This window comes from Lynx rufus, unplaced genomic scaffold (genome assembly GCF_022079265.1).
Source record: "Lynx rufus isolate CCGP_SWC_20201006 ecotype Redwood Valley unplaced genomic scaffold, mLynRuf1.p SCAF_15, whole genome shotgun sequence".
Classification (NCBI taxonomy): Eukaryota; Metazoa; Chordata; class Mammalia; order Carnivora; family Felidae; genus Lynx; species Lynx rufus.
The window spans coordinates 49201229-49227815 of record NW_025814829.1 but is presented as its reverse complement, the minus strand read 5'-3'; the positions used below and the strand labels follow the sequence as shown (position 1 = coordinate 49227815).

The following is a 26587-nucleotide window of genomic DNA, read 5'->3' as shown; positions in this document are numbered from 1 at the left end:
GCTTACTAGTCAATGCAAAGATCTGCTAGCTTACTAGTCAATGCAAACTAATTTGTTTGAATGCTCAGTCTTGTTACTTTTCTTCATAGTGCTGCCTCTTTTTGAGTGTTCCTTCACTGCAATGATAGGAGAGAGAGGGGAAAATTCAGCTTTGATTTTTATTCCTAGCTTTGTGACAAATGATGGGGGTAAAATTTAAAACTGTTCATCTGCTGAGTTCTGGGAATTGCCAGAGGATTTTGTTTGTACGTGCCTTCCTGACCCCCATTTTCTCAGATAAGTAAAAATTATGTTGCATTTGTAAACAAGGCACTTTTATTGAGTTGAACTTTTACAAATGCATGGTATACTTAGCCAAAATAACACTTTTGTTTCACACAGGTACACTCAAAGGGCTATACGTGTAGAATTTTGTGTGATTAATATGCACTTGAAAGCTGTTACCAAGTAAGCATAATTTCAGAGTTTGTGGGGTCTCTTAAATTCACTTTGTAATTTAACGTGCAGCCACCGAAGCCAGAGTTGAGGGATATTACTACCAGAAATCTGTATCCTATCACACACCTTTTCAAGTAAACCAGTCACTCTTCCAAACTTGAAAGGTTCTCTTTTTAAAAAAAATATAAGTTGTGTTGCCTTGGAACACAGAAAGAAATGAGGAAATGAGACCATTAAACATTTGAAATATGCTCATTTTAAAGTGCTTGCCGTATGTTTTGCCGTGCTGAGTAAATTTTTTCCTGCTTTAGTAACTGAGAAAGTATAAAACACAAAGCCCCTGTACTTTGCTTACTAGTAGAGAAAATTTAACCCATGAAATACACTGCTATTACCGTGGTAGCTTATAATAGTCTCTGAACATATATGCCACTGGAATTCATTCTGTTTTATTCACATGTTGCCTTATTTTGTTTCTTGCAAAGCCACTCAAATTCTATCCTTCTTACCTACCCTTTTAAAATTTCTTAGGTATAAAATTTTTTATTCTGGTTAAAGACTGTTTCCTTAAGTGCAAAGTCCAGGAAATTCATAACTGCACAAACCATCTCCCCCCAACTCGCTCACTCGCTTGCTCTCTCTCTCTCTCTCACTCACACACACACACACACACACATGCTAATAAGCAGTTCATTTTTTAAAATGATGAATTACTGAGAAATGCTGTTGTTCTGCTTTACTGACTATTCATTTTTTCTGAGACACAATAATATATAATGACCAGATACAGCTACTGTATTTTCTGAGTTCTTAGTTGTCAACAACAGAATCTACTGTAGCTGGTTTAAGTCGAAAACATTTACTGAGGGGTTTAAATTGCTCGAAGAACCATTGGGAGGGCAAAATTACAGAATTAGGCTGGCTTCCCTGGACTGGTTCTCCAAACTGAAGTTCAGAATTGGGGTTGCCAGGGAGCTGCTGACTCCACCAAACTGGAGGCTGCAGTCAGGAAGCCACCCCACGTTCTAGCCTCTGGATCCAGGGCCAAGAAAACAGGTGCCACATCCTCTGCAGCTCAGTGATGGGACTCACTTCCGAACCAAAGTCTGGTATGGGTATGAATACATCGGATTGGCTGAAACTGTATCTCATCTGGAGCCCTAGCTACGAAAGCAAGATTGGGCAGAGAAAGAGAGTTTTGAATTGAACTCAAACATTATAAGGAGTTGGGACTGGTCATAGAGATAGCCCATCCTCAGAATCCACTTAATAGCTGTGATATTTCTAATCTATTAAGAGCCTGTACCATTCAGCTACTTGGAAACTCTATGTATGTGTGAAGCTTGCTGAATATAGGCCCTCTCTGTAAGGGGAACAGGTAGCAAGCTTCTCTTTTCATTGAAAGGTTAGAATATAGGGCATTTTCTCTGAAACTATTTAGCTCCCCAGAGAAGAGCAGTCCAATATCCTGCTTGGTGGGGGCAGAGAAATACATCTGGTTGTTAGCCCTCTGGAGTAAGGCTGCGAAAGGGGCCGAGGGACATTTCCATATGAAGACTTTTACTAAGTTTTCTTCTTTTTGTCCCACTTTTGCTATTCAACCTGCTCGTATCTCTGGGCCCCCAAACTTCTCTTGTATAATTTTCTTTCTAGGGAAAAAGCCTCTGATCTCCTGCTGGGGGTAGGAATGGGCTGCTATGCATTAAGGAGGTGACCCTGTGTCATTATTTGATCTTTGTACTTATGTATACACACTATCTGATCCTGCTGTCTTAGCCCCCAAACTACCCCCTCAGGTGCCTCCAAAGAACAGGACAGGATGCAGTTGGGTGGCTTCTCCTCCATTCTCTCCTGCTGTAGGAATTTGGAAAAATTAACTCCTTTCTGTATGCTAAGTCAATGAATCCTTTTCTGTCTGCCTTCTCTCTTTGAAAGCTTTCAGGAAATTCTTGTCTACTGTTTTCTCCCTTCTCATTTTCTTTGTCCTTGTGGATCAATATCATTTTATTCTTTTACTATTATCAAATGGGCTTGGGGGAGGGAAAAGAGAAAAGTATTTATATAGAGATTAAATATTTAAAAATTGAGATATAGTGTTTAGTTTTCTCACTTTACAATCACAAAAGTCCTTTTTTGGGGAGGAGAGGGAGTCCACATTTGAGGATATTAGAGGTACCTGGAGCTGTAGGACAATATATACTTTTTTGCCTCCTTTTTAATCAAGGCTTTTTAACATGGAACATATTTCTTGAATGAAATGGAAAGTTTCCAGTCCACTGAAATGTAAACCACCATACATACAATACCTGGCAGGAAAAAACAAAAGAGCAAGTTAACACAATCCCTGTAATGGCCATGCCCTTATTCGTAGATGTTTCCTCCATCTACCAAATGTGTTCTGCTGGATACGGAGCTCAGCATGGCTTCTGGGGTCACACTTAGCTGAGGCTGCAGTCCAAAGAGCACTCATCTGGCTGGGCCATGGTGCTGTTGGCTCTGCTCAAGCAAAGCAGTCACCAGCACATTCAAACAGTGAATCTCAAAGTGAGAAACAAGAAGGCAACATCATAACGATATCAGAAAGATGTTAGCAAGTGCAAAAGAAAAAAAGAAGTGGTATTGCCCAGGAATGACAAGAGAATGGAGGAGGGAGCCCTCCAGTGGGCTCTTATGGCCAGGCAGGCTTCCTGGAGGAGGTGGAAATTGAATTGGACTCTGAAGAGACAGAAGGGGCCAGGAAGAGTAGGGTCTCCAGTTGGGTAATGGCGAGCATTACTATTTTTCTCTTACCCAATGGGGATATGCCAATATATAGCTCCCTTTAAGGATCTGAGTGAGTGCAGAGGGGGCAGCCATGAAGCCAGTGGCATAGCCATTGGGTTTTCTTGGGCCTACTCTGACAGCCCATCAAAGTCTACATACACATAGGCAGTTTCCTCAGTGTCCAAGGGAAAAATATAAAGAAGCACTTTTTACTAGCAGCCTCCTGGCTCACAGATGCTGTTTACTACTCAAAATGTAATTCTGATTAAAGCCGGGAATTAGAGCTCAAATGAAAAGATGGGTAGTTTGTATTATGAGTTTCATACGTGTACATCTCTCTAGTTATAACGTCTTAATAGCAATAAACACCAGACTCTTCAAAAGCATGTGGAACTAGTATTCTGGTATTTTCAATATTTTTATAGCTTTTTCTTTTTTTCTTTGATATTTTGATTATTTTATAAGTCAGTCATCATCTCTGAATCCCCAGTCTAAGTAAAGCACTCTGCCAGGCCGTAAGGGGACTCAATCATATGTTCATTAAACACTGTGTGTGATGAATGTCAACTATGCAACTAAAGCTAAGAAGGAAACAATTGCTTCCCTCAAAGAGCTGATGCATTGACAGGGAAGTCAGGAAATAGTTACAGAGTAGCAGAGGAGCAAGACACACACAATGATGAACAACCACAGAAATGATGGCAATAGTAGCAGGTTTGTTCTTTCCCTGGGCACTTACCTTGTAGTTGGAAACGCAGGGTCTAGGCACACTTAGGTGAAACGGTCAGGAAACTTACTTTTTCCTCTTGGAAAATAAGAGGGAAAGTAAACCAAGCATACAAGTGCTGTCAAGTGATCAGACCGGGAGCAGAGAAATTCTGGTAATGGTTGAAGACACCTGAGTGCTATGTCTGGCCACAGCAGGGATTTCTGATGGCTGGAGAGCACTGTATCCTTGAGTGAATTTCTGGGCACATCACACTGCCCAGTTAGTCAGACGAGGGTATGACAGTGGTTTGAACTGGAAGGATTTGCTAAATCATATCCATGGTTCTAAGAGATCTGTTTACTGAGTTAGAAGTCACAGGGAGCTTGGGGCGCCAAGTGGCTCAGTCGGTTAAGCGTCTGACTTCGGCTCAAGTCATGATCTCATGGTTCATGAGTTCGAGCCCCGGGTCGGGCTCTGGGCGGACAACTTGGAGCCTGGAGTCCGCTTTGGACTCTGTGTCTCCCTCTGTCTGCCCCTCCGCTGCTTGTACTGTCTCTCGCATTGTCTCAAAAGTAAATAAACATTAAAAAAAAACTTTTTAAAAAGTCACAGGGAGCTAGATAGAGCTACTTGGTGTAGGAGACTTAGACAGATGAGGCCCATCGAGTTCCAGACAAACTGGGGTGAGAGCAGAGCTATGGGAACACCAGGAGAGCAAGGAGATCCAGGCCTGTGTACCAGAGTCCTTAGGTGTTCAACTGCAATTCATAGAGGTGACATCAGAGCTAGAAGATGAGTCTAATGGGCAGGTTTTCTCATAGCCCCACTCTGACCTTAATCAGAGGAACTTCACTTTTTAATCTATCCAATAGAATTAGCTTTGGTGTCAGATTTTTTTTTTAAGGATCCCACTGATTTAAAAATAATAAGTCTGCAAGTGGGATGGAGAAGGAAAAGAAGACAGAAAAAATGAGACCTGTAATACTTTAAGAAAAAAAATGTGCACTAGGTCTGAACTAGGTGGAATAATCTTTTGCAGGAATTTTGCGAGGAGGAGAAGCAGAATGGCAAGTAGGCAAAGGTATTTCTAGTGGAAGAAATAGTACAGAAAAAGAAAAAACCCAAGGAGATATGATTAGATGTGTTCTGTATGGAAAATAAAAATGCATTGATTTTCCTGGAAAGCAGGAGTCCTGAGGTTGGCGCAGTGGGCATGTTGAGAAATTTGAATTTACTCTGAATGGCAGTACCGTTCATCTTGGAGAATGAGGTGGGGGTGAGGAGCATGATGAATATGTATGCTTACATAACTCTTGTGTAAGTTACTCAAAGGATGAAAGGTTAGCATTAATTTACGGGAGCATCATATTTTTCTTGGCCCAGATACCCACCCCCAAACCCAGGATAATGTCCTTAGTTTCCCTGTTTGTAAACCTTCTGGCCTGGTCTAGGTTAGTAAAGCTTCACCTTATATGCTATAGCAAATTCCTTCAAAATCAATCTTTCAGCCATTAAAAATAAGTGTTTAATGTCACATCTGTTTAATTTTTAACATAATAGTATCGACATTAGTAGAGATAATAGGTAGACATGGTAGCAAAACAGTATACATACAACATAGTTGTAGAATTACATCATGTTGGCATTTTGTTTCTGCTGCATCCTTAAGTCAAAAGTGTATTAAACAGCATGTGTATATGCAGCAGTGTGTTACTATTAAGTGTAAACACAAAAGAATTTTAACATAAACCTTGCCCTCAAGGAGTGTCCAACTTATTTGAAGAGGCATCTGAGCATAAATAAGAAACAGCATCCTATGTAACCTAGGACAAAAATCATGGAAAATGTGGGCGCTCTCAGAAAAAGACATGTATGACATACCATAATCAGGGTAGGCTTCGTGGAAGAGATGGCACTTGACGTAAATTTCAAGGCCACGAATATGTGCCTTCTTGCAGAGAAGAAAACATTCCTAACAGGTAGCAGCCATACAAGCAGAGGCAGAGAGAGTAAAAAACATGGCAATCAATCTAAACTTTGTAAACATTTAATGATTGAAAGCAGTGCTGGGGCACCTGGGTGGCTCAGTCAGGTAAGCGTCTGACTCAGGTCATGATCTTATGCTTCGTGAGTTCAAGCTCCATGTTGGGCTCTGCACTGAGAGCACGGAGCCTGCTTAGGATTCTCTCTCTCCCTCTCTCTCTGCCCCTCCCCTGTTTGCACCCATGCATGTTCTCTCTCTCAAAATAAATAAGCATTAAAAAAAGGAAAGAAAAGCAGTGCCAATCAGTCAAGCATCTTGTACAGGTTTTTTTCTTTCCCACGGAATTTTTATTTGATTCTCAAATATATGTGACTATCACATATTTTACTCAACATTTGGCTTTGGTTATCAGACATTTTCGAGTTAATTCAACAAGTATTTATAATATGTGTATAAATTTCAATGGCCAACACTCTACTAGGCACTGTAATGCATACAAATGAAGAAGTCATTGTCTTATCCTTGGATATTTTGTTGCCTTGCTAGTGAGAAAATGTATGTACAAATAAGATTCAAGGTAGTTCGTCAACCCAAGGCCACACAAAGATTCCCCAAGTTATGAAACTCCCTACGTATAAACCACCAGTGTATAAAGACTTTGCAATGCTGTGCATCCTCAGGAGATATTCCTCCCCATGCCCAACCTTCTCCTCATACCCACTGTAGCTCCTTCTAGCAACCGAGTTATATTGGCGGTGCTCTGCCAGCTAGAACCCCATCATTGGCCCCATCTGTCCCTCATCGATCCTTTCATTTCCTTTCAAGGCCAGTGAACATATCATGTAGCCATCATATAATTACCACCTCCTTCTACCTTAATTCATCTGCCTTTTACCACTCACAGCTCACAGTTCAGTTATTTCCACCTCATGCAACACTTTTTCACATATTTAATGCATCCTTTTGGGGGTCTGCCTTATTTCTCCTTCTTCTAATACTTGTCAAGTTACTGCAAGGAAAAAACACATTGTCTCTCATGTCCCCTCTTTGAACAAAGAATTCCCGGATGCCTCCCATACAGGTAGTGCTGGTAACCATTTTGTATGGAGGAGAGCAAAGTTACCATGTTTAAAAAGGAAAAAATATATGTTGAATTAGTGACATCAGCTTCTAAAGCTTTTTTTGCAGAAGTTTCTTTCTGACTCTCCATGGGAAAAACCTTTCTCTAAAATTTTACAAGTGCTTCCTCCAAAAATGTCTATTAAGATAAAATGTTTAAAGTATCAAATTACATCTTATTTACAAATGTTGCAAAACATTTTCTGCTTTTTATTTTTCTTTGCAAACGTAACCTACTTGAACAATAGAATTGATTGAACATTCCGAATTCCAAATGAATAACCTTCACACAGATTTGTTATGTAATATGCATTTATAAGATGAGCATACCTTATATAACATAGAACTCAAAATGAGTAGAGGGCACCTGGGTGGCTCAGTCAGTTGAGTGTCCAACTTTGACTCAGTTCATGATCTCATGGTTCATGAGTTCAAGCCCCACAGCGCGCTCACTGCTGTCAGTTCAGAGCCTGCTTTAGATCCTCTGTCCCTCTCTCGTTGCCGCTCCTCTGCTCATGCTCTCTTTGAAAAATGAGTACACATTTAAAAAAAGAAACAAAAAACCCAAGATGAATAGAATAAACAATACCTATTATATGAATTGAAAGGAGAGAGGTTGGGGAGTGAGAAAGAGAGAGTCATAAACTTTGGAAAACTTTTTGCACAGAACGTTGAACTTGAACTTGACTCTAAATAATAAACTGATGTGTTAGGGAGAAGTTGAAAGGGTATCTCAAGTTGGGAAAAGACTGTTGACAAAGGTGTGTTTGATTGAAATGGAGACTTTTATGGAAGCGTAAAAGAAATATTCACAAATCAGGATTGGACCAATTTGTATGTGTTTCATGTGACAAAAATGACCAATGTCACGTTAAGGAGTTTCATGGATTTTCTCCCATAAATGATAGAGAGATGTGAGCATTTGGAAGGACTGTAATGAATTAGACAGAGTAGTTTTAGAAAATTGGTGATATTTGAGGAATTAGAAAGCAAGGGGACTGGATAGCAGACCATGTAAAACCACATGCTTGTGAGATGTTGGAGGCCTGGACTAATGTGGTGGGAATGTCATATAAGTGGAGCTCTGACAAATGCTTCAAACAGAATGCAACATAGTCTTGATGTAATAAAGGGGGTGAAGGAAAACTATATGTCAGAAATGATAGTGAGGTTTCAGAGTGGGTGATGGGGAGAATGAAAAATAGACCTAATGGCAGAACCAGGGAGGTTAGAGGAGAAAAATTGGGTGGATGAGAGGAAGGAAAGTGATGATAAGTATATGGGTCTCAATGCCATCAATAGAAAGTTAATATTAGCCACATATATCATTTTAAATAGTCTAGCAGCCATATGCAAAACACTAAAAATAAACAGATAAAATTGCATTTAATAATATTTTATTTGCCCTAATATATTCAAAATATTATCATTTCAACATATAATCAATATATTTTTAAGCAGTCTCTACACCCCAGGTGGAGCTTAAACTTACAGCCCTGAGACCAAGATTTGCATGCTCTATCGACTGAGCCAGCCATGTTCTATCAACTAAGCCAGCCGCCCCAACATATACTAGTATGAACATTGCTGAGGGGGCATCTGGGGTGGCTTAGTCAGCTGAACATCTGACTCTTGATGTTGGCTCAGATCATGATCTCATGGTTCGTGGGATCGAATGCTTGGGATTCTCTCTCTCTGCCCCTCCTCTGGATGCATGTGCGCGCTCTCTCTCTCTCTTTCAAAATAAGTAAATAAACATTAAGAAAATATTGATGAGATCATTTACATTCTTTTTCTCACACTAAGTCTTTGAAATCTGGCATGTGTTTAATGCTTAGAGCATATCCCAATTTAACCAGCTACATTTAAAGTGTTCGACAGTGACCTGTAACTGGTGGCTACCATATTGCACAGTGTATTATTAGACAGTTTAATAGAACTAACAAAGATTATGTAGCAAATGTCTCAATTAAGCTAAGTGCTAAGACTCACTGTATTTTGGCACTCACAGTGCTAAGACTCACTGTATTTTGGAAATTATAATTCTGTTTATTCTTTCTCCCCCTCAATTCCTTTTGTTTGTTTTAGCTGCTTCGTATTAAAGATGTTCTTTTAACAGAACATCATTCTTTCCCCAGAGCACCAAGAATTTTAGAAATATCCATGATAGAGAGTTTTTCATGGCTGTAGTTCTTCACTTGACTTACAACTTTAATTGAACAAATCAGTCTGAATCTTCTTTTTCATCTCCCTTTGTCAGTCTTAAAACTCTTGATTATGAAATAATTTAGCAATATGTCCTCAAAAACCATGGATAAATGACACTTAGTATTTTGGAAATGAAGCTACATTTTTCATGTTCCCCTGTCTGCATATGTGTGTATTTCTCCAGCATTTAATGTCTGACGTAAACTTGCTGGATTTTTGGTCTTCACTATAGGCTAAAGAACGCAATATGAAAGGGAGCCTACTTCTATAGAAAACACGCCAAGGACATTGTGTTCCTTCTTTACAATGAAATGCAGATTTCCCATTAAAAGGCGAATCCATCATTTCAAAAGGTTGAATAGGATGGTGCGTTAAAAAAGTCCAGCTGCTTAAATTTAGGGCATTGAAAAACATCCAATAAAAAAATGTTCCCTGGGTTTCAAGCATTTTCATTTGATTATGTATTGGATAGCTTTTCATTCAATCTGTGATCTTTCCTGTTAGAATTCTATCCTAAAATAGTCTGACAAGTGTTTCAAAGAAGTTAGACTCAACTATGATACTTCAGTAACTTAAATTATGTATTTTGCTATTTAGAATATACTTGTGTTTGCTGAAATATTATTAATTTTTGTACAAGAAATGTTGGAATTTTCTTTCAGCGCTTTGCTTTTTCATGTTTATTCTTAGGCTTCTCTCACTTCCATTTAGTTTCTTTTATGTTTTTTTGATCTTCTTTGAAGACATGACATTGTCTGCCAGGACAGCCATTTTGTTCTCCAACGAGCTTCCTTCAACTGATTTAGTCATCTATTTCTCTCTGCCTCACTAATCTGATGTGTTCTGCCCAGATTTTTTCTAATTAATTTGAGAGTAATGAATGGCAAAGCTGATTCTCCTGGCAATAACTCTCTGTGGGGTCTGCAGACAACATGGCTACCACAAGCTGGCTAGAGAGCACGTGCACGCACACACACACACACACACACACACCCACACAGACATACACACACACACACACACAGACACACACACACACAGAGTTCTGCTCCACACTACAGAGCCTAGTGCTGTAGGAACCAAAAGACTTATGTCAAACATGTTTGTACAGCACATGTACTTTTCGACAGGAAATACAGTTAACAGTTGTTTATTAAAAGTTGTGAGTAAGTCTCTATGCTTCCCTCCTCTGGAGTCTAGTCCTGCTTTTTCTTAGGACCAGCACAAGAGATATAGGCTGGGGCCATACACAGGGCTACTGTTGAACAAGGACTGTGCTAGAATACCCCTGGTAATAGATATTGAGTAGGTTTCTTCAGCTGAGTGTTTGGCTCTCTCCTCCTAGACTGATCGTTAGGCATTTATACATATGATAATATTGCCCCTGGGCCAATCCCTAAATGTAAATGTTTCTCATAATTCTTTAGCATCCAGTATGTTTCACTAAGACCAGTTTGGCCCCATTTGCAGACCTCCCTCCCCACCCAATGTCCATTTTCTTCCTAAAGAATTGTTAATTTTAAAAGAGAATTTATTCTAGTTAATATCAGTCTACTTCTAATGGGTTCTTTTGTTTCTCAAAGAGGTCAACAATTTAATGGAATCACTTTTTTCTGGACCCACATTTTATTCCAGACCCAAATGAAGGAAATATTTTGCTGTGCTTTATCTAGTTTATAGGGGGTATTTCATACTGGGGTCCTGTGCTTCCCGTCCCTGCCAGCACTGGCTATCAAAACTGCTTAGGCTGCAAATAAAATATGAAATGAAATCCATCTGGCATTTCTCATTGAATTAGGACCAGAACATTTTTGCTAAATATTAACAGATGGCTAAATTCTTAATATCAAACTAACATTTTAAAACATCTAAGGGGACCCACATGAGGAAGAAAGGGTGGAGGACCATGTATTCTCTCTATTACTGAGGCCTTCCTTCCTCCACACTTTTCCTCCCCTCATCCTTGCAACCCGTGTGTTGAGAATCATTGGAGTCTCTTTTCTCAGATAGCTTTTATTCCTTGGTAGCTGGTATCAAAATATTGTAATCAAATGTTGGACAACTCAGGTGATGAGTTGCCCTTGGCAGCCTTCAGGATCTTTTATTAAAGCCAATTCTCTCTCCATCTCTTTCTCTCTCAATAGGAAAAAGAAAAGAAGTATATGCTTCCCTTGGACAACCTGAAAGTTCGGGATGTGGAAAAAAGCTTTATGTCTAGCAAGCACATCTTTGCACTTTTTAATACAGAACAAAGGTAAGAAAATGAAGCAGCTTCTGTCTTCAGATTTTTTTTTACTTGAATTTCTGTGTCACCTAGAGACCATGTTTACAAGAGTTCCTTTGGTCCCACCTGGGAACTTGTTAACTCTTTGGTTTTCCTTTTATTTTGTATGTTTAGCTTTCACCATAGGTTATGGGTTCACAGGATTAAAACTTAGAATAAGAAGGATCTTCAAGTATTCCCTGTTCTTCCAGCAGGCACCCAAATCATGCTGCTTTCATTCTTAAAGTAGATTTTATTATTTTAAAGTCTTTCTTGTCCTCAATTTATTGCATACATACTTGCAAATTACTCAGTTACAACTTTTGATAGTGTCTGTCCGACATGGATGGATATTACTCAAGACCTTATATATTTTGGGAGGGCATTTTTGCATTGGTGAGTAGAATGATTCACTTACTATAAATACAGATATGTAGTACTTCCCAGTTTTTCAAAGCACTGTGCATGTTCATTGTTTGATTTTTTTAAAAACAGTTTCTCATAAGGTAGAAAGATAGAGTAGTGTGGTTACCATTTCATAAAGTAGAACTGTAGTTCAGAGAGGTTAACTGACTTTCTTAAGATCATAAAATTAGTATATGAGAAAGCTTAAAACTGAAGTAGGACTACTGTGTCTAAATCCACTTTTCCTTCCACTTGTGTCTTATTATTGTTGTTTGTTTTTTACTGCCACTCACCTACAACATCGAAACTTAATTTGGGGCTGATTATCATGGAGTGCCACGGTTACTCACTGAAGTTAAGCGGTAAAATTAAATATAAACAAATGGAGAGGTAACAGAGGATGGAATAGAGAGATGTAAAAGGGCTACAATGAGACAAGGATAACAAGATCTTTTCCAAATGGCAATGTTATAGGAAAAAGCTAATTAATGTCTATGAGTCAGTTATTAAGAGACTGAGTCATTAGGTGACAGGGTCTAATTTTAACCTATCTCTTCAGGCCTTTTATCTTTATTTAGCAATGAATGAAGTTCCTTGATTGGGTTCAATGACTGTCCCAGGGTCAATCACACAGTACATTAAAATAGCAAAAGAAGTCTTCTTCCTACATTCCCAGTCAGTTGCTCAGAGTGACTCATTATACAAAAATACCTAGAAAAACCACAAGAGCTAGTCATTTAAAGGATCAAGGGGAGAGAAAATTAAATATAACTCCCCTACCAAATACTGAGATGGGAGTTTTTAAAGACCTAGTATTATTTGAGAGTAGCTTATGAAAAAAAACACTGTGATGGTAAAGAATAAAAAGATTTCCTGGAGAGAGCAGTAGGGTGTCCTCATACTAGGGCCAAACAGTACTGTTTACATACTTTGCTCAAAGCAGAGGGTAGCTGGGAGGTCCTGAAGGAATCTTTACAGAAGTGCTCGGCCTTCCTGCCTGGATGCAGGGTCGAAGTGTGACTACTACATAGGAGGTCAATTTGAGTTCTTCATCAACCTGGAAAGTTCAGGTTATAAAAGGGCTTGGTACAAAATTTAAAAAAAAATTCAGACAATGGTAGAGTAGCTTTTTTAGATGAACTGCAACTTATATTTTAAAAGGAGTAAAAGACACCAAAATAAGATAACTCTGGACCTCTAAAATTCTGGGTATTCTGGAATCCTAGGGTTCTTGGAAGGTATTGAATTCTTCAGCCACTTCTCAGAGACCTCTGTGAGTACGAGGATGTCCCATCTCCAGGCATATTTGCTGTTGTCTTATGGCCTGAAATCTTGATTATTTTCAATTAGTTTTGTACTGGCCAGGACCTCCAGTACAATGTTGAATACAATTGGGCATCCTTGGTTTGTTTCGTATTTTAGGGAAAGTTATTTCATAATTTTATAATTAAGTACTTTCTGATAGGTAACTGATATCAGGTAAAGAAGACCCCTTGGGTTCCTAGTCACTAAGGTTTCTGTTTCTGTTTTTATCATGAATGGATGTCGAATTTTATCAAGCGCTTTTTCTGTGTCTACAGAGATTGTATGATTTTCTTCTTTATCTGTTCATGTAATGAAATATACTAATAGGCCTTATAATATACTTAAACCATCCTGATCTCCTGAGATTAAACTAGCTAAATCACGAAGTAGTGTTCTTTATGATGTGTTCCTGGCTTGTTTGCTAGCATTTGCAACTATGGTTATAAGTGATATTGGCCTGTAAATGTCCTTTTTTGTGCTGTCCCTGCCTGGTTTCATATCAAGTTTGTGTTAGCTTTAAAACTGAAGTGGGATGAAGTTCTCATTGTTTTTAGGAACATTCTGTATAAGATAGGGATTAACTGTTAATGGATTATGTGGTAGAACTCACCCATAAAATCATCAGGGCCTAGTGGACAGTTTTGGTAAGTAAGCTTTAAACTAGTGATTTAACGTATTTAATAATTATGGGTTTGTTAGGTTTTCTATTTTTATCATGGGTCAGTTTGGACAAACTGTATTTTTCCTAGGAAATCATCCATTCTGTTCATTTTTCAGTCCATTAGCCTCAAGTATTTCTTAAGGTTCTATTTTTTCAAATTTCTGCTGTATCTGAAATTTGACCCCTTTTTATTTTAATATTAAGTCTTTTTTAACATGATCATTCTCGCCAGACTTTTACTTTTTCAAAGAAGCAGCTTTTGACTCTTTTGATCCTTTATTGTGTATATTTTTTCTATACACATAGATTTTTTTCTATACACAGAGATTTCTATAATCTCTGCTCCTTTCTTCAATATTTTCTTCCTTGTATTTATGTTTATTTTGTAGTATTTTTTCCTAACTTCTTAATTTAGATGTGTAGCTCATCAATTTTTGTCCTTTCTTTTTCTTATATATGTATGTAAATCTATAGATCTTCCTCTAGGTAGTCTTTAGCTGCTTACCACAGATTTTGAGGTATAATATTTTTTATTATCATTAAGTTCTGTTTTCTTCAATCTTCTGTTTCTTCTTTATGATTTCTTCTCTGAATCATTTAGAAGTATGTTTACAGTTTATAGTGCATGGACTTTTATTGGTTTGCCGTTGTTGATTTCTAACTTAATTGTGTTGTGGTCAGAGAATACAGTTAGCACATGGTGAATTTTCATAAATATTCCATGTGTACTTGAGAAGAATGTATTGATTTGGGAGTGTGGGGTTCCATGAGAGTCTACTGGATTATGCTTGTTAATTACATTATTCAATCTCTATAGTTACTATCTTTTTTTCATATTAATTAAAACACTCAGCAAGTTTATATTAGGCAGCCATTATGTGCTAGGTACTTTTCTATGTACTTAAAATACATTGCAAATAAAATAGACAAAAAAGATGGTACACTGTAGATTATGTTCCAGAGAAGGGTGTTGGCAGGGAGACAGATAAAAGAAAGCCATAAAGAATCTCACTTTATCAGAGGGGTATTAAAAATCTCACTTTGTGATTATGAGCTTGATTATTTTATTAGTCTGTCAATTTTTGTTTTATGTATTTTGAGGCCAATCTATGTTATTGGTTCTTGCAAGTTTAGAATTGTGTTATCTTCCTGATGTCTCTCTCTCTCTCTCTTTATATATACTTATATATGTATATATGTGTATATAATATGTATATATTGGTATATGTACTGTATATATATACTATGTATATAATTTTGTGACAACCCTCTTTATTCCTAACAGTGCTATTTGCCTTAACATTTATTTTGTCTACTCTTAATATAACTATACTACCTTTATTTTAGTTAATATTTTCTTGGTTTATCATTTTTTTGAAAAAAATGTTTATCCATTTTTGAGAGAGAGGGAGAGCATGTGAGAGAGCATGTGGGGACAGAGGATCCCAGGCGGGCTCTGCATTGCATGTCTTGAACTTACGAACCATGGGATCATGACATGAGACAAAGTCAGATGTTTAACTGACTGAGCCACCCAAGCACCCCAGCTTGCTTTATCTTTTTTACCTTTTTGCCATCAACCATTTTGTATTTTTATTAAGTCTTCTCTTATACTAGCATGTATCTGTATTTGTTTGTTTTTAATCTGATGTAAGATCTTTTTCTTTTAACTAGTGAATTTAGTCCATTTATATCTTTATAACTGATTTATTGAATTTATTTGAACATCTTATTTTAGTCTCTCTCTTATCCTGCCTTTTCTATACTTGTTTTCCACCCTCCCCACTTTTTTTCCTGAGTTCTTCTTTTTTTTTTTTTAAGTTTATTTGTTTTGAGAGAGAGAGAGAGAGAGAGAGAGAACACATGTATGTGTGGGTGAGCGGCGGAGGAGCAGAGAGAGAGGGAGCGAGAGAGAATCCCAAGCAGGCTCCAGTGCTGTCAGTGCAGAGCATGACTCAGGGCTTGAACTCACAAATCATGAGATCATGACCTGAGCCAAAATCAAGAGTGGGACACTTAACTGACTGAGCCACCCAAGTGCGCCCTGACTTCTTTTTCTTTAAATTCAGGTTAATTATTTTTCTCCTTGCCTACCTTAGTAGTTATATTCTTTATTTTAATTCTTTGTTTATACCTCATTTTTATTTGAGTTTGAAGTTAGTCTTTTCTACTCTTTTTCCAAAATGACCTTGAAACTCTTTAAGTTCACTAACTCTCCTGATTTCCACATTATTGTTACCCAGTATTTGAGTTCCATCTTACTTTCTTACTACCTTTTTAAAATTGGTTCATATAGGAAATGTTTGTTTAGATATATTAACACAATTGTCAATTCCTTTGTTCACTTTTCTTCTTGCATCCTAGTGTTTGATTTTGGTTCATTCTCCATGCCAAAGTGCATCCTTTAGAAATCCCTTCAGTGTGTGCCACTTGCTTGTAACTCTCAGGTGTTTATTTTCCTGAAAATGTTTTTATTTTACTCTCATTTTTGAATAATACTTCTGTTGGATATTAAATTGTATATTCATGGTTCTTATCTCATAACTTTGAAGTCATTTTCCCCCTGTAGTCTGGCTTCAGCTTTTAAGAAATAATCTGTTGCTCCTTTTTATAGTTAATCTGTATTTTCTCACTGAATGATTTCAATATCCCTTTTGCCTTTGGTATACTGAAGTTTCAGTATGATGTGTTTATATGTGTTTTGCTTTATATCTTCTGCTTGGGATTTGTTGTGTTTCCCAATGAGGATTCATAATTTTCATAAAGTTTGAAAAACTGTATATCATTCTCTTTTGTCTCTTCTCTGCTCCTTTTTGTTATTCCAAAAATACCTATTAGACATATACTAAGCCACTTTATCCTATTCTTTCTTATACATATATGTCTCTTTGTACCTCATTTTGGGTCATTTCTTTAGTGCCATCTTCCAGTTCACTGATACTCTCTTCATCTGTGACCAGGCCAAAACAACTTGTCTGTCATCTTTGCTAATGGACAGATTTTTTTTTCTCAGTCCATTCTTTTTCTGAGAATGTGGCCTTTGGAGAGTGCTGGCTGTCACATAAATCCCAAGATCTTGTTTCCCATTCTTTTGGGCTACCATAGTCCAAGCCTTTTGGTTACTGAAAATGAGACCACCTAGCGTCAAAAGTGACAGTCTTTGTTTCCTCTTAAGGACTTCTTTCATTTCAGAAATAGGTTAGGCACTTAAAATAATGTTTTTCAGCAGTATTTGATTTCTTGTAGGAAAGAGTTTTAAAATTTTGTAATCTGCCATTTTGGTTAAAATGGCATGGCCTTTCATTACCATTACATTGTTGAAACACAAAACTATGTTTCTGAATCCCCCAAGAAGTAAAGATTATGATGAAAGTGAACCTGGAAGGACAGTCTGGGAGTTCCCTGTGTTTACAAACATGAATGTTTTTACAAACCAATTAGAGAAAAGCAGCTGTTATTCTCCTGTTCTCCTGTTTATCTCTCAATAAAAAAATATCTATTCTTTTATTCACTCCAGAGTGTTTATTAGGCATTTCCACATTATCAGCTATACATGTCAGTATTGGTATTTTAAATGAAATACAAGATGGATCTTGTTTTGCATGACATTTGTAATCACCAATGAGTGTCATACAACATTCATTTTTTACTAATCTTTTTTTAATTTTTTTAATTTTTATTTATTTTTGAGAAACAGAAACAGAGCATGAGTGGGGGAAGGGCAGAAAAAGAGGGAGACACAGAATCCGAAGCAGGTTTCAGGCTCTGAGCTGTCAGCACAAAGCCTGACAGAGGGCTCAGACCCACGAACCATAAGATCATGACTTGAGCCAAGGTTGGACACTTAACCAACTGAGCCACCCAGACACCCCTCACTTTTCACTAATCTTAAGACAGAAAATGTAAGAATCAATGAAGAGGTAAAAAAAAGGGGGGGGGGAAGAAAAGGTAGTCTAGTTGAAAGAATATTATACATGAAACAAATGGGTTATAGTGTGTAAGGAAACATTTAACCAGATCTATGAAAACATATTTCATTCTAGTACTGAAGTCCCACAAGCAGTAGTTAGCAGCATGGCAGGTGACTTCTATTGGGTCTTGGCATGAATTGATGGAGAGGAAATTGAACAGAGTATCCCAAAGAGGAAATAGTATTAGTCAAAGCAAATGGTTGGGAAATGTTGCTTAATCTGTTGCCAGACTGTTCTGGAGGAGAAGAAGCTAATTTCAAAGGCAAGATGAGCCCTAGTTTAAAAAATAAAAACATTCTTTTTTTTCCCTCCACGGAGTTTATTGAACTGGACTTTCCCATGTAAGTTTATGTATTTTAATATTTTATGTAGATGGAAAACCCTGCATCTCTCAAAAGCCCATATGCTTAGCATAATTCTATCAGCTATACTTAAACGATATTCTTTTCACCACTGAGGGTGATTCTGAGGTTATGTTCCTATTTTTTTCTTTCTTCTGAGACATGATCTTATAAGGAAAGTTCTATTCTTGCTTTTGGTAATTTATCCATGTCAGAAGAGATGTACAAGAGATTTTAGAAGAGATTTTGTAAATGCTTCTGTTGATTTGTATGCTTCATCTCTGTCTTCCACTGCAGCGTTTTGGATCAATTTATTCAGCCGTTCAGCAGACCCATGGGAGATGTATTGGCTTGGAGCTAACAGCTCCTGTGTGAACACTGGGGTTATCACCAATGGATTTGGGATATCCATGATAAAATGTCATGGATTTCTAGGGTTCTCTGAGACCTTAGAGATAATCTTGTCTGTCCTCATCTCACAGGTTAAAGAGTTGACACCCATAACAGTTAAATGCCTTCCCCATGTCACAGAAGCCGTTAATGACAGAGACAGAACTGGAACCCGGGCCAGGTGTCTCCTGACCTAGGGCTCTTTCTGATACCACAGTTTGATATTAACTATGGAACAGGAATTCTACCTAATATTTTAATTGGAATTGTTCCCAAAAGAGCAGGGATGAAGAGATTTTTAACTTCTCGTGGAGGTATTTCAGTTTGTTCTTAGGTCTTACAGATTTCCATGGAATGCTTTTTAGTCTCATTTGCAAAGCCCAACATAGACCTGACCGGTACCCTTGCTATAGTTCTTAAAAAACTATATTAGTCATTGCTACTTGTACCACAGCATTATTCCTAAGAGCTCATTCAGTTGCTATTTCAATTTTCCACTATAAAGTTTTAAAACAGTTATTCTGTAATTCCCAGTCATCAGGTGTGTAAGAATTGATACATTTAACATCCTTCTTTAAAAAGCCTTCAGTGTCCTGGTGAATTAATATGATCTTTATGAGTCTGGTGACCAGATTTTTGAGCCATTCTAAACAGTGTTTTAGTGCTTAGATTTTTATAAATGGAAGGAATTGTTACTAGTTGCAGTGACTTCAGCGCTTGAGGAGAGTGAATTTCACACCTAGACTGATTTAACCTCCAAAAACTCCAGGTAAGAGTGTGCAGCCCCCAGCCCTCCTCTGGGGCTTTCAAAGAGCATATCCCAGATACCTGGGAAGACTGATAAATTATAATACTTTGTTCTCACATTCATCACATCGCCAAATCATTTTGAAATCTAAGTCTTAAGATTCCTAAACTTCTTTGTGGCAGGATCTAAACTAAGATTGGAATGTTCCCCCCAGGTTTTTGTTCCATTTGATTCTGTTAGAAATGTCATGTTTTCTCTGGTAGAAGCATGTCTAGATAATGACTTCACTGTGCTGGTCTTTGCTCTCCCCAGGCAGACCTTCACTTTTAAGGTCATGCTAAGGCCCATTTGGTCCAAGGTATGTCAGCTCTGGTAACCAGCAGAGATCTGTGTCTGTCCAGGGGGCTTGTAGGGCAGCCACATGGTATTTTCTGAGTACCCCTTGGGGTTGTCCAGCTCTGTTTTCTTTTAACATAAGGCACTTTTTTACTTGACGCTGCTTTGTAGCTTCATTTCAGGATATGGTTTATCAACATTGCCAAGTGTTTCAATTCACCTCCTCCCCCGTTTTCCTACAAAAAGTGATTTTAGGATGTCTCACTACTCCACTTAGTCTCCAGCACGTTGCTGACACTCAATAAATGTCACTATAGCTAGTGTATGCACTTTAGGCATTCTGTAAAGAATGGCTCTTTATTCTCATTGTTGAGTGGTATATTTTTCCACTTGTTAGCTGGAAAGGAATTGGAGTCAGGTTTTCCATTTATATACCTTTATAGCTATGTTTCTATATTAAGATGTGCTTGGAGTTTAAGTTGTTTCAAAAAGTACTTAATTAAACAAATATGCTGGGCAAAAGGTGGTACACAATGCCTTGTCTAAGAGGTCATGTCTCACTTGGATGTGGTGGAGTGTCAAATCTATGTTAAAAGGGAAACAATTACTCTTCTGTAAATAGGGATGGCAGAGACTCAAATTTATTGGAAATTCAGTAGAGTAAAAATATGCAGTGTTTCATAATAGGAAATAAAGTATTGTATAAGGAATACAGTGCAATGAAGCTTGTCTTTGGGACATAAGCCTGACACCCGAAGAAGTTACTTTATTTCATTTTATCCCACAGTTGTCAAAAGAATGTTCCAGGCATTTCTTCTTGCCTCATAGAATACTAAGTGAGAATTGTTTATCTTCTGAATACTCTGATTCAAGAAAATTTTTCTTTGTCAGATGAAGATTCAGTCAGTTAGTAACCAGTCTTCCAGTCCAAGCTGGGTAATGAAATGTGTGTTATCCTACCTTTCCCCATGCAGTGTTGGTGGGTCATCTTTGTGTGTAGGTGTGTTTGTAATACCCTCTATGAGTACCTGATAGATTTAAAAAAAATCAATTTGATAGTAAAAACTCTTTATCACTTTCACTTATCTTAGCCAGTTGATTGCATTCTCTCTGTAACTTCAGGTAGGATATAAATGTGTGATTTTCCCCATACTGTATTCTTAGTATCAAAACAATGCCACTCGATATGAGACTAACTGAAGTCTGATTCATTGTCTTGAGAAGCACATAAAGCAAACTGGTATTAATCAGATGTCAGTGATATTGCTGTGAGAACACTTAAATAATGTGTTTAAGTAATGGAATGTGCTAAGTCAACATTTTAACAATTTATACTACTTTCTCATTTTAACACAATGACAAATACATTTATTAATTTAAATGTAATCATGTGACTGATACTTGTCTCCACTGCTGGACTGCTTTCTCCTTTTTTTAAAATAATTTATTTATTTTTTAATTTACATCCAAGTTAGCATATGGCGCAACAATGATTTCAGGAGTAGATTCCTTAATGCCCCTTACCCACTTAGCCCATCCCCCCTCCCACAACCCCTCCAGCAACTCTCTGCTTGTTCTCCATATTTAAGAGTCTCTTATGTTTTGTCCCCCTCCCAGTTTTTAATATTATTTTTGCTTCCCTTCCCTTATGTTCATCTGTTTTGTATCTTAAAGTCCTCATGATTGTGAAGTCATGTAATATTTGCCTTTCTTTAATTAATTTTGCTTAGCATAATACCCTCTAGTTCCATCCATGTAGCTGCAAATGGCAAGATTTCATTCTTTTTGATTGCCACATAATACTCCATTGTGTGTGTGTGTGTGTATACATCTTCTTTATCCATTCACCCATTGATGGACATTTGGGCTCTTTCCATACTTTGGCTATTGTCGATAGTGCTGCTATAAACATTGGGGTGCATGTGCCCCTTCGAAACAGCACACCTGTATCCTTTGGATAAATACCTAGTAGGGCAATTGCTGGGTCGTAGGGTAGTTCTATTTTTAATTTTTTGAGGAACCTCCGTACTGTTTTCCAGAGTGGCTGCAGCAGTTTGCATTCCCACCAACAGTGCAAAAGGTTTCCCCTTCCTCAGCATCCTTGCCAACATCTGTTGTTGCCCAAGTTGTTAATGTTAGCCATTCTGGCAGGTGTGAGGTGGTATCTCATTGTGGTTTTGATTTGTATTTCCCTGATGATGAGTGATGTGGAACATTTTTTCATGTGTCGGTTGGACATCTGGCTGTCTTCTTGGGAGAAGTGTCTATTCATGTCTTTTGCCCATTTATTCACTGGATTATTTGTTTTTTGGGTGTTGAGTTTGATAAGTTCTCTGTAGATTTTGGATACTAACCCTTTATCTGATATGTGCTAGACTGCTTTCTATGAGGGAGAGATGCTGTTTGCCTTGTTCATTGTTTTATCCCCAGGGCCTATTAGGGTACCTGGTAATTATGGGAGCTGAATAACATAAGTGAATGAATAAATGTGTGGATATTAAACTTTTCTTCTCTGTTATATGGAGAAGATATAAATAACACCAATTGCCAATAAAAAGTATTCTGTAGTTAAGCCCTAGAAGCCTAGCACCTCAGATCTGGGTGGGCTGAAAATGGAAATATGAAGGAAAACTCCTAGAGAAAATGAACACAAATCTTTCATTTAAAAAGTAAGAACCAGGGGCGCCTGGGTGGCTCAGTTGGTTAAGTATCAGACTCTTGATTTCCGCTCAGGTTGTGATCTCACCCTTGTAGAGTGCCGAGTCGGGCTCCACACTGTCAGCATGGAGCCTGCTGCTTGGGATTCTCTCTCTCTTCCTCTCTCTCAAAAAAACAAAAAAACAAAAAAACAAAAACAAAACAAAACAAGAAAAACCCCTGGGAATTTGCAGTTTTATACAAACTATATAAATAAGTTTTGTTTGAATTTAGTAGAACAATATTCCATGTCATTGTACTGTAAGAAAAAAATAGAGAGAATACATGTCTTATTGTAAATTCTTTGTTCCCGTGTTACCTTTATTATTCAGGGATGTTTTGTAGATATCTACATTTGGCCTTATAAATCTTCACTTCTTTAGCTGGAGCAAGGTCTTAACAAATCCCAGGTCTTCTATTATATATAGAACTTTGGAAAGTAAAGGAGGTAGAGAGCCAGAAGATAGGATTTTAGTTTTCTATTGATAGGTTTTTGGTCCTTCTTGGTTCTGCTAGATCTATTAAGTTCACATGGGTCACACAGAGATTTGAGGCCTTTTGCAGAGTTACTGATTGCGAGTTCATAAATGACAGTAATGTTTATTTCCCACTACAAATCTAAAAAGGTAAACCCTATGCTTTCCTTGTCAAGGAGTTGAATAGAAATACATGTTTAGCAAGTCAATAAAAGGAAACTTTATATCTTGAAAGCTGTTAAATGCAAATCTTTGAATCAGAGAACTCTGTTTTTGTGTCTGCTCTCTTCCTTTGTTCCAGTCTCTCACTGCAAAGATATTTGTTGTCATATGGTTCTGATCCTGCATATTACAATAGTTTCCCAGTTCTTGCTACTGCATCTTTTCCCTTTTTGAGTGTCTCTCTGGTTGTGAAATAGCATTGTTAGGAAATCCTAGGTACACCAGAGGGGAGTGGTGAAAATGTTTTCAAAGGGGGAGTCTGGGGAGAGTTGGATTAGAGAACTAACATTGTCTGCCCATTTGATTTGATTCACCGACTACACCAAGACAGAAATCAAATATGATTTAGTAATATTTTTGTGAACTAAGTCTGTGACAATTGATTTCACAGCTAAGATAAATTCTCATGAAAGCCAACATAGTTGCTTGGGTATGAAATGTCTGTGGCTTGAAGCAATCAATTTAAATTCTTCTCTTATTGGTTTTCAAATTAAACTCTCAAGTGAAATAGAAGTATGATGCCCTACTTGGATGACTGTTTTTGCCTTTTCTGAGGGAGAAAAATAACAAGTTGGTGCTTTTTAGCTTTTTCAAATGTCATTAAAAGGCTTTGGAGACATTCTTCATGCTTAAAACACCTGTGTGTAATCCATACCCATTTTTCTAGGGGAATTAGACTTTGTGCTCCCTTTGAGTATTTCAAACAAAGGGACTGATAGGATAGAATCAGCAACTTCCATTCAGTTCCTTTCTTCCCAAGGATTTAAACTGGGGTTGTATTTTAAGCCATTAGTAGCGCCAGCAGGGATCTTGCTCAGTGTTTGAGGCATTCATGTTCAGGAGGTTTGTGTCCAAGGGCACTTGTGATGAATGAGCCCACTACGGCTGTGTAAAGTTCAAGAACAAAAAGAAATTATGTCCTTCACAGCAAGTTTACTTTTCTTCTAGGATTTCAGAACAAATACATTGCCTGCTCCCCACCTACTTCCTGGAATAACTATTTGCTGATGGGCAATCCCCTCCCCCCTCCCACCCCTTCACACAAACACTGTGGCTTGGGACAGCCTCCATTTGGGGACCATAAAATGGCCCCAGCTGTGTTCATTAATGATAGGGAACAATCACTGGTTACAAACATGCTACAGAAAAATATGTGCTCTGTTCTATGATACAGTCTTTAAATGAGACGCTGTAGTGTTTAGGTTGCAAGAGAAAGTCTGACAGATCATCATTAAAAGAGATTGGTACTAATGATCCAATATCTTTAAACATGTGATTGTTTATAAATAAGGTTGTATTGCTAGTCTTGGCTGAAAAATTAGCTTTTCTTTTTGAAAACGAATTAGTCGTTCTAAATCACCGTATCAAGATATTGACTGGTTTGTCTCAAGCTTTTATTTTAAAGAGTGAGTTTACAGTTTCATTTTTTGTGGTAAGAATAAAATTAAAGTGAGTTGTGTGCTATGGCTTAAACTGCAAAGTGGTGATTCTGTGACAGCATACCTCCCCCCAAAGTAGAAGCCAGCAGGGAGAGAGCCAAGAGTGCCGGTCTTTCAGTCAGCAACCTGCCGGGAAGAGCTCTTAGGAAATGAATAAGCAGGGGTGTGAAAATTTCCCTCCCTGGGTTGAGCCTGAGGGAAATTTCTAAACACCTAAATTTCACTTGGCAGTCTTAGAGGCCTCCGAAGAACAAAAATAAAGAAAATTAAAGGTATGTTTTACTAACTATTGGAATAATCAGGTTTTTAGAGATGACTTATAGAATATTGTAAAACAATCTGCATGTTGACACAAAAAACCCTATGTGAAATAGGAGAATAAATAGAAATAAGTCCAAAGAGGGTTATTAGTCAAATCTGTTGCTGTTTAAATCCAGTTATACTGAAGAATCTATCCATGGCACTCTCTGGCAGGCACAGTGTTTTCCATTATTACTAGTGTCACCATGTACTATCCTGATTTATTACTAAAGCAGTAACACCTTGTCTCAGAGTTCTTGAGTCTGAAAAAAAAGCCTTTAAATCAAACTAACACAGAGATATATAAAGCTTTATGAAGATCACTGAACTCCCTCAAATCATGCACTCAAGAATATTAATTACAAGCCTGGCTTTTTACAATATCAATTTACAAATCAGGAGTTTTTGGGGGACCCAGTGTTGCATGTGTGACATATTTTTATTTTTCCTCAGTTGATTTACTGTGCAACCAACTTACCCATAAAGAATGTCCTTAGTGACTGTACCTGCTGAGAGAAAATATTATGAAGGTTTTAATTATATACCTTGCATATAAGTTATGAATTATATTATTCTGCTTCTATTTGCTGCATTCAGAGGGAAACTATTTACTGGCATGTGTAATTAATTTTAATTAACACATGCAGCATCAGTAAAGAGAACTGACACGGCACAAGTTTGGTAGAAAATGTTAGTCACACTCTGCAACTAACTCTGAGCAGATGCATGGTTTCATAAAGAAAATATTTGCAGAGACTAACTGGAGCGAATTTTTCCTTTTCTTTTCTTTTTCTAATTTTGCAACTGCCTATGTTTATTTCTTAGAATCTGAGGAAAATACTGTTCATAAAAAGGTACAGTCCCCAAAAAATGCGATTGCAGAGAGTAGTTTGGACTACTCAAACACAGTATCTGCCTTTGCTGCCAGTGTGTTTGTTACACCCATACCTCACTCCATACCTATAAATCTCTTACAGGCCAAAGTATGAGTTCTATAGATACTAGCGTGTACTTGTTTTAATATCATAGGATGATTTTGCTTTGGAAATTGGTAAATGCTTGCAACTTTGGCTGTTCTATCAGCGCAATAAGGTAGTTAAAATATTTCTGTGATTTGATGGTTATATTGTGAATTTCAAAATAAATTAGCCACATAAGATCCATACCCAGTGGCTCTCAACTTTTTTGGTTTGAGGACCTCTTTCTACTCTTAAAAGTTGTTGAAACCTTTAAAGAGCTTTTGTTTATGTGGATTGTGTGGATTATATCAGAAATTCTGTGAGCTAGTTGGCTTCACATTCTTGCTTAAAATTGGCTAGTGAGAGATAGTTATTCCATGGAAATTGACAAATTCTACAAACCATGTTTTTTTTCCTGGATAGCTAGTTGTTAAATATTTATTAGCATACTGCCAATTATATCCATTGTCAGAAATTTAAAATGAGAAATTTTAAAAAATATTTATTTATTAAATCATTTAAAATAATAGTAAATCTATTTCATGTTAACATAAATAGTATGTTTTTATGGGGAAAATATATATTTTAAAATATCAGTGAGAAGTGTGGCTCTTTTTTTTATATATATAACTTTGCAGAACTCTTTAATGTATGGTTTAATGGAAGACAGCTGGATTCTCATATCTGCTTCTGCTTTTAATCTGTTGCAATATGTTGTTTTGGTTGAAGTGTATGAAGAAAATCTGGTCTCACACAGACATGTAATTAGAAAGGAAAGAGTATTTTAATAGTATTTTCAGATAATTATAGATTTTCTTCTTTGATACCTCACCAAAATTTGACAAGTGATAGT

At 37.3% G+C, this 26587-nt stretch overlaps 1 protein-coding gene across 4 annotated transcripts in view; it reads left to right on the top strand.

Annotated features, from left to right (window-relative positions):
- Positions 1–26587, top strand: part of DNM3 (dynamin 3) — a 559767-nt gene that overhangs the window by 401608 nt on the left and 131572 nt on the right. For all 4 annotated transcript variants that reach the window (XM_047077325.1, XM_047077324.1, XM_047077323.1 and 1 more), the window contains one exon: positions 11366–11475. In XM_047077325.1, the coding sequence (XP_046933281.1) occupies positions 11366–11475 (110 nt within the window). The remainder of the gene's footprint in view (positions 1–11365; positions 11476–26587) is intronic.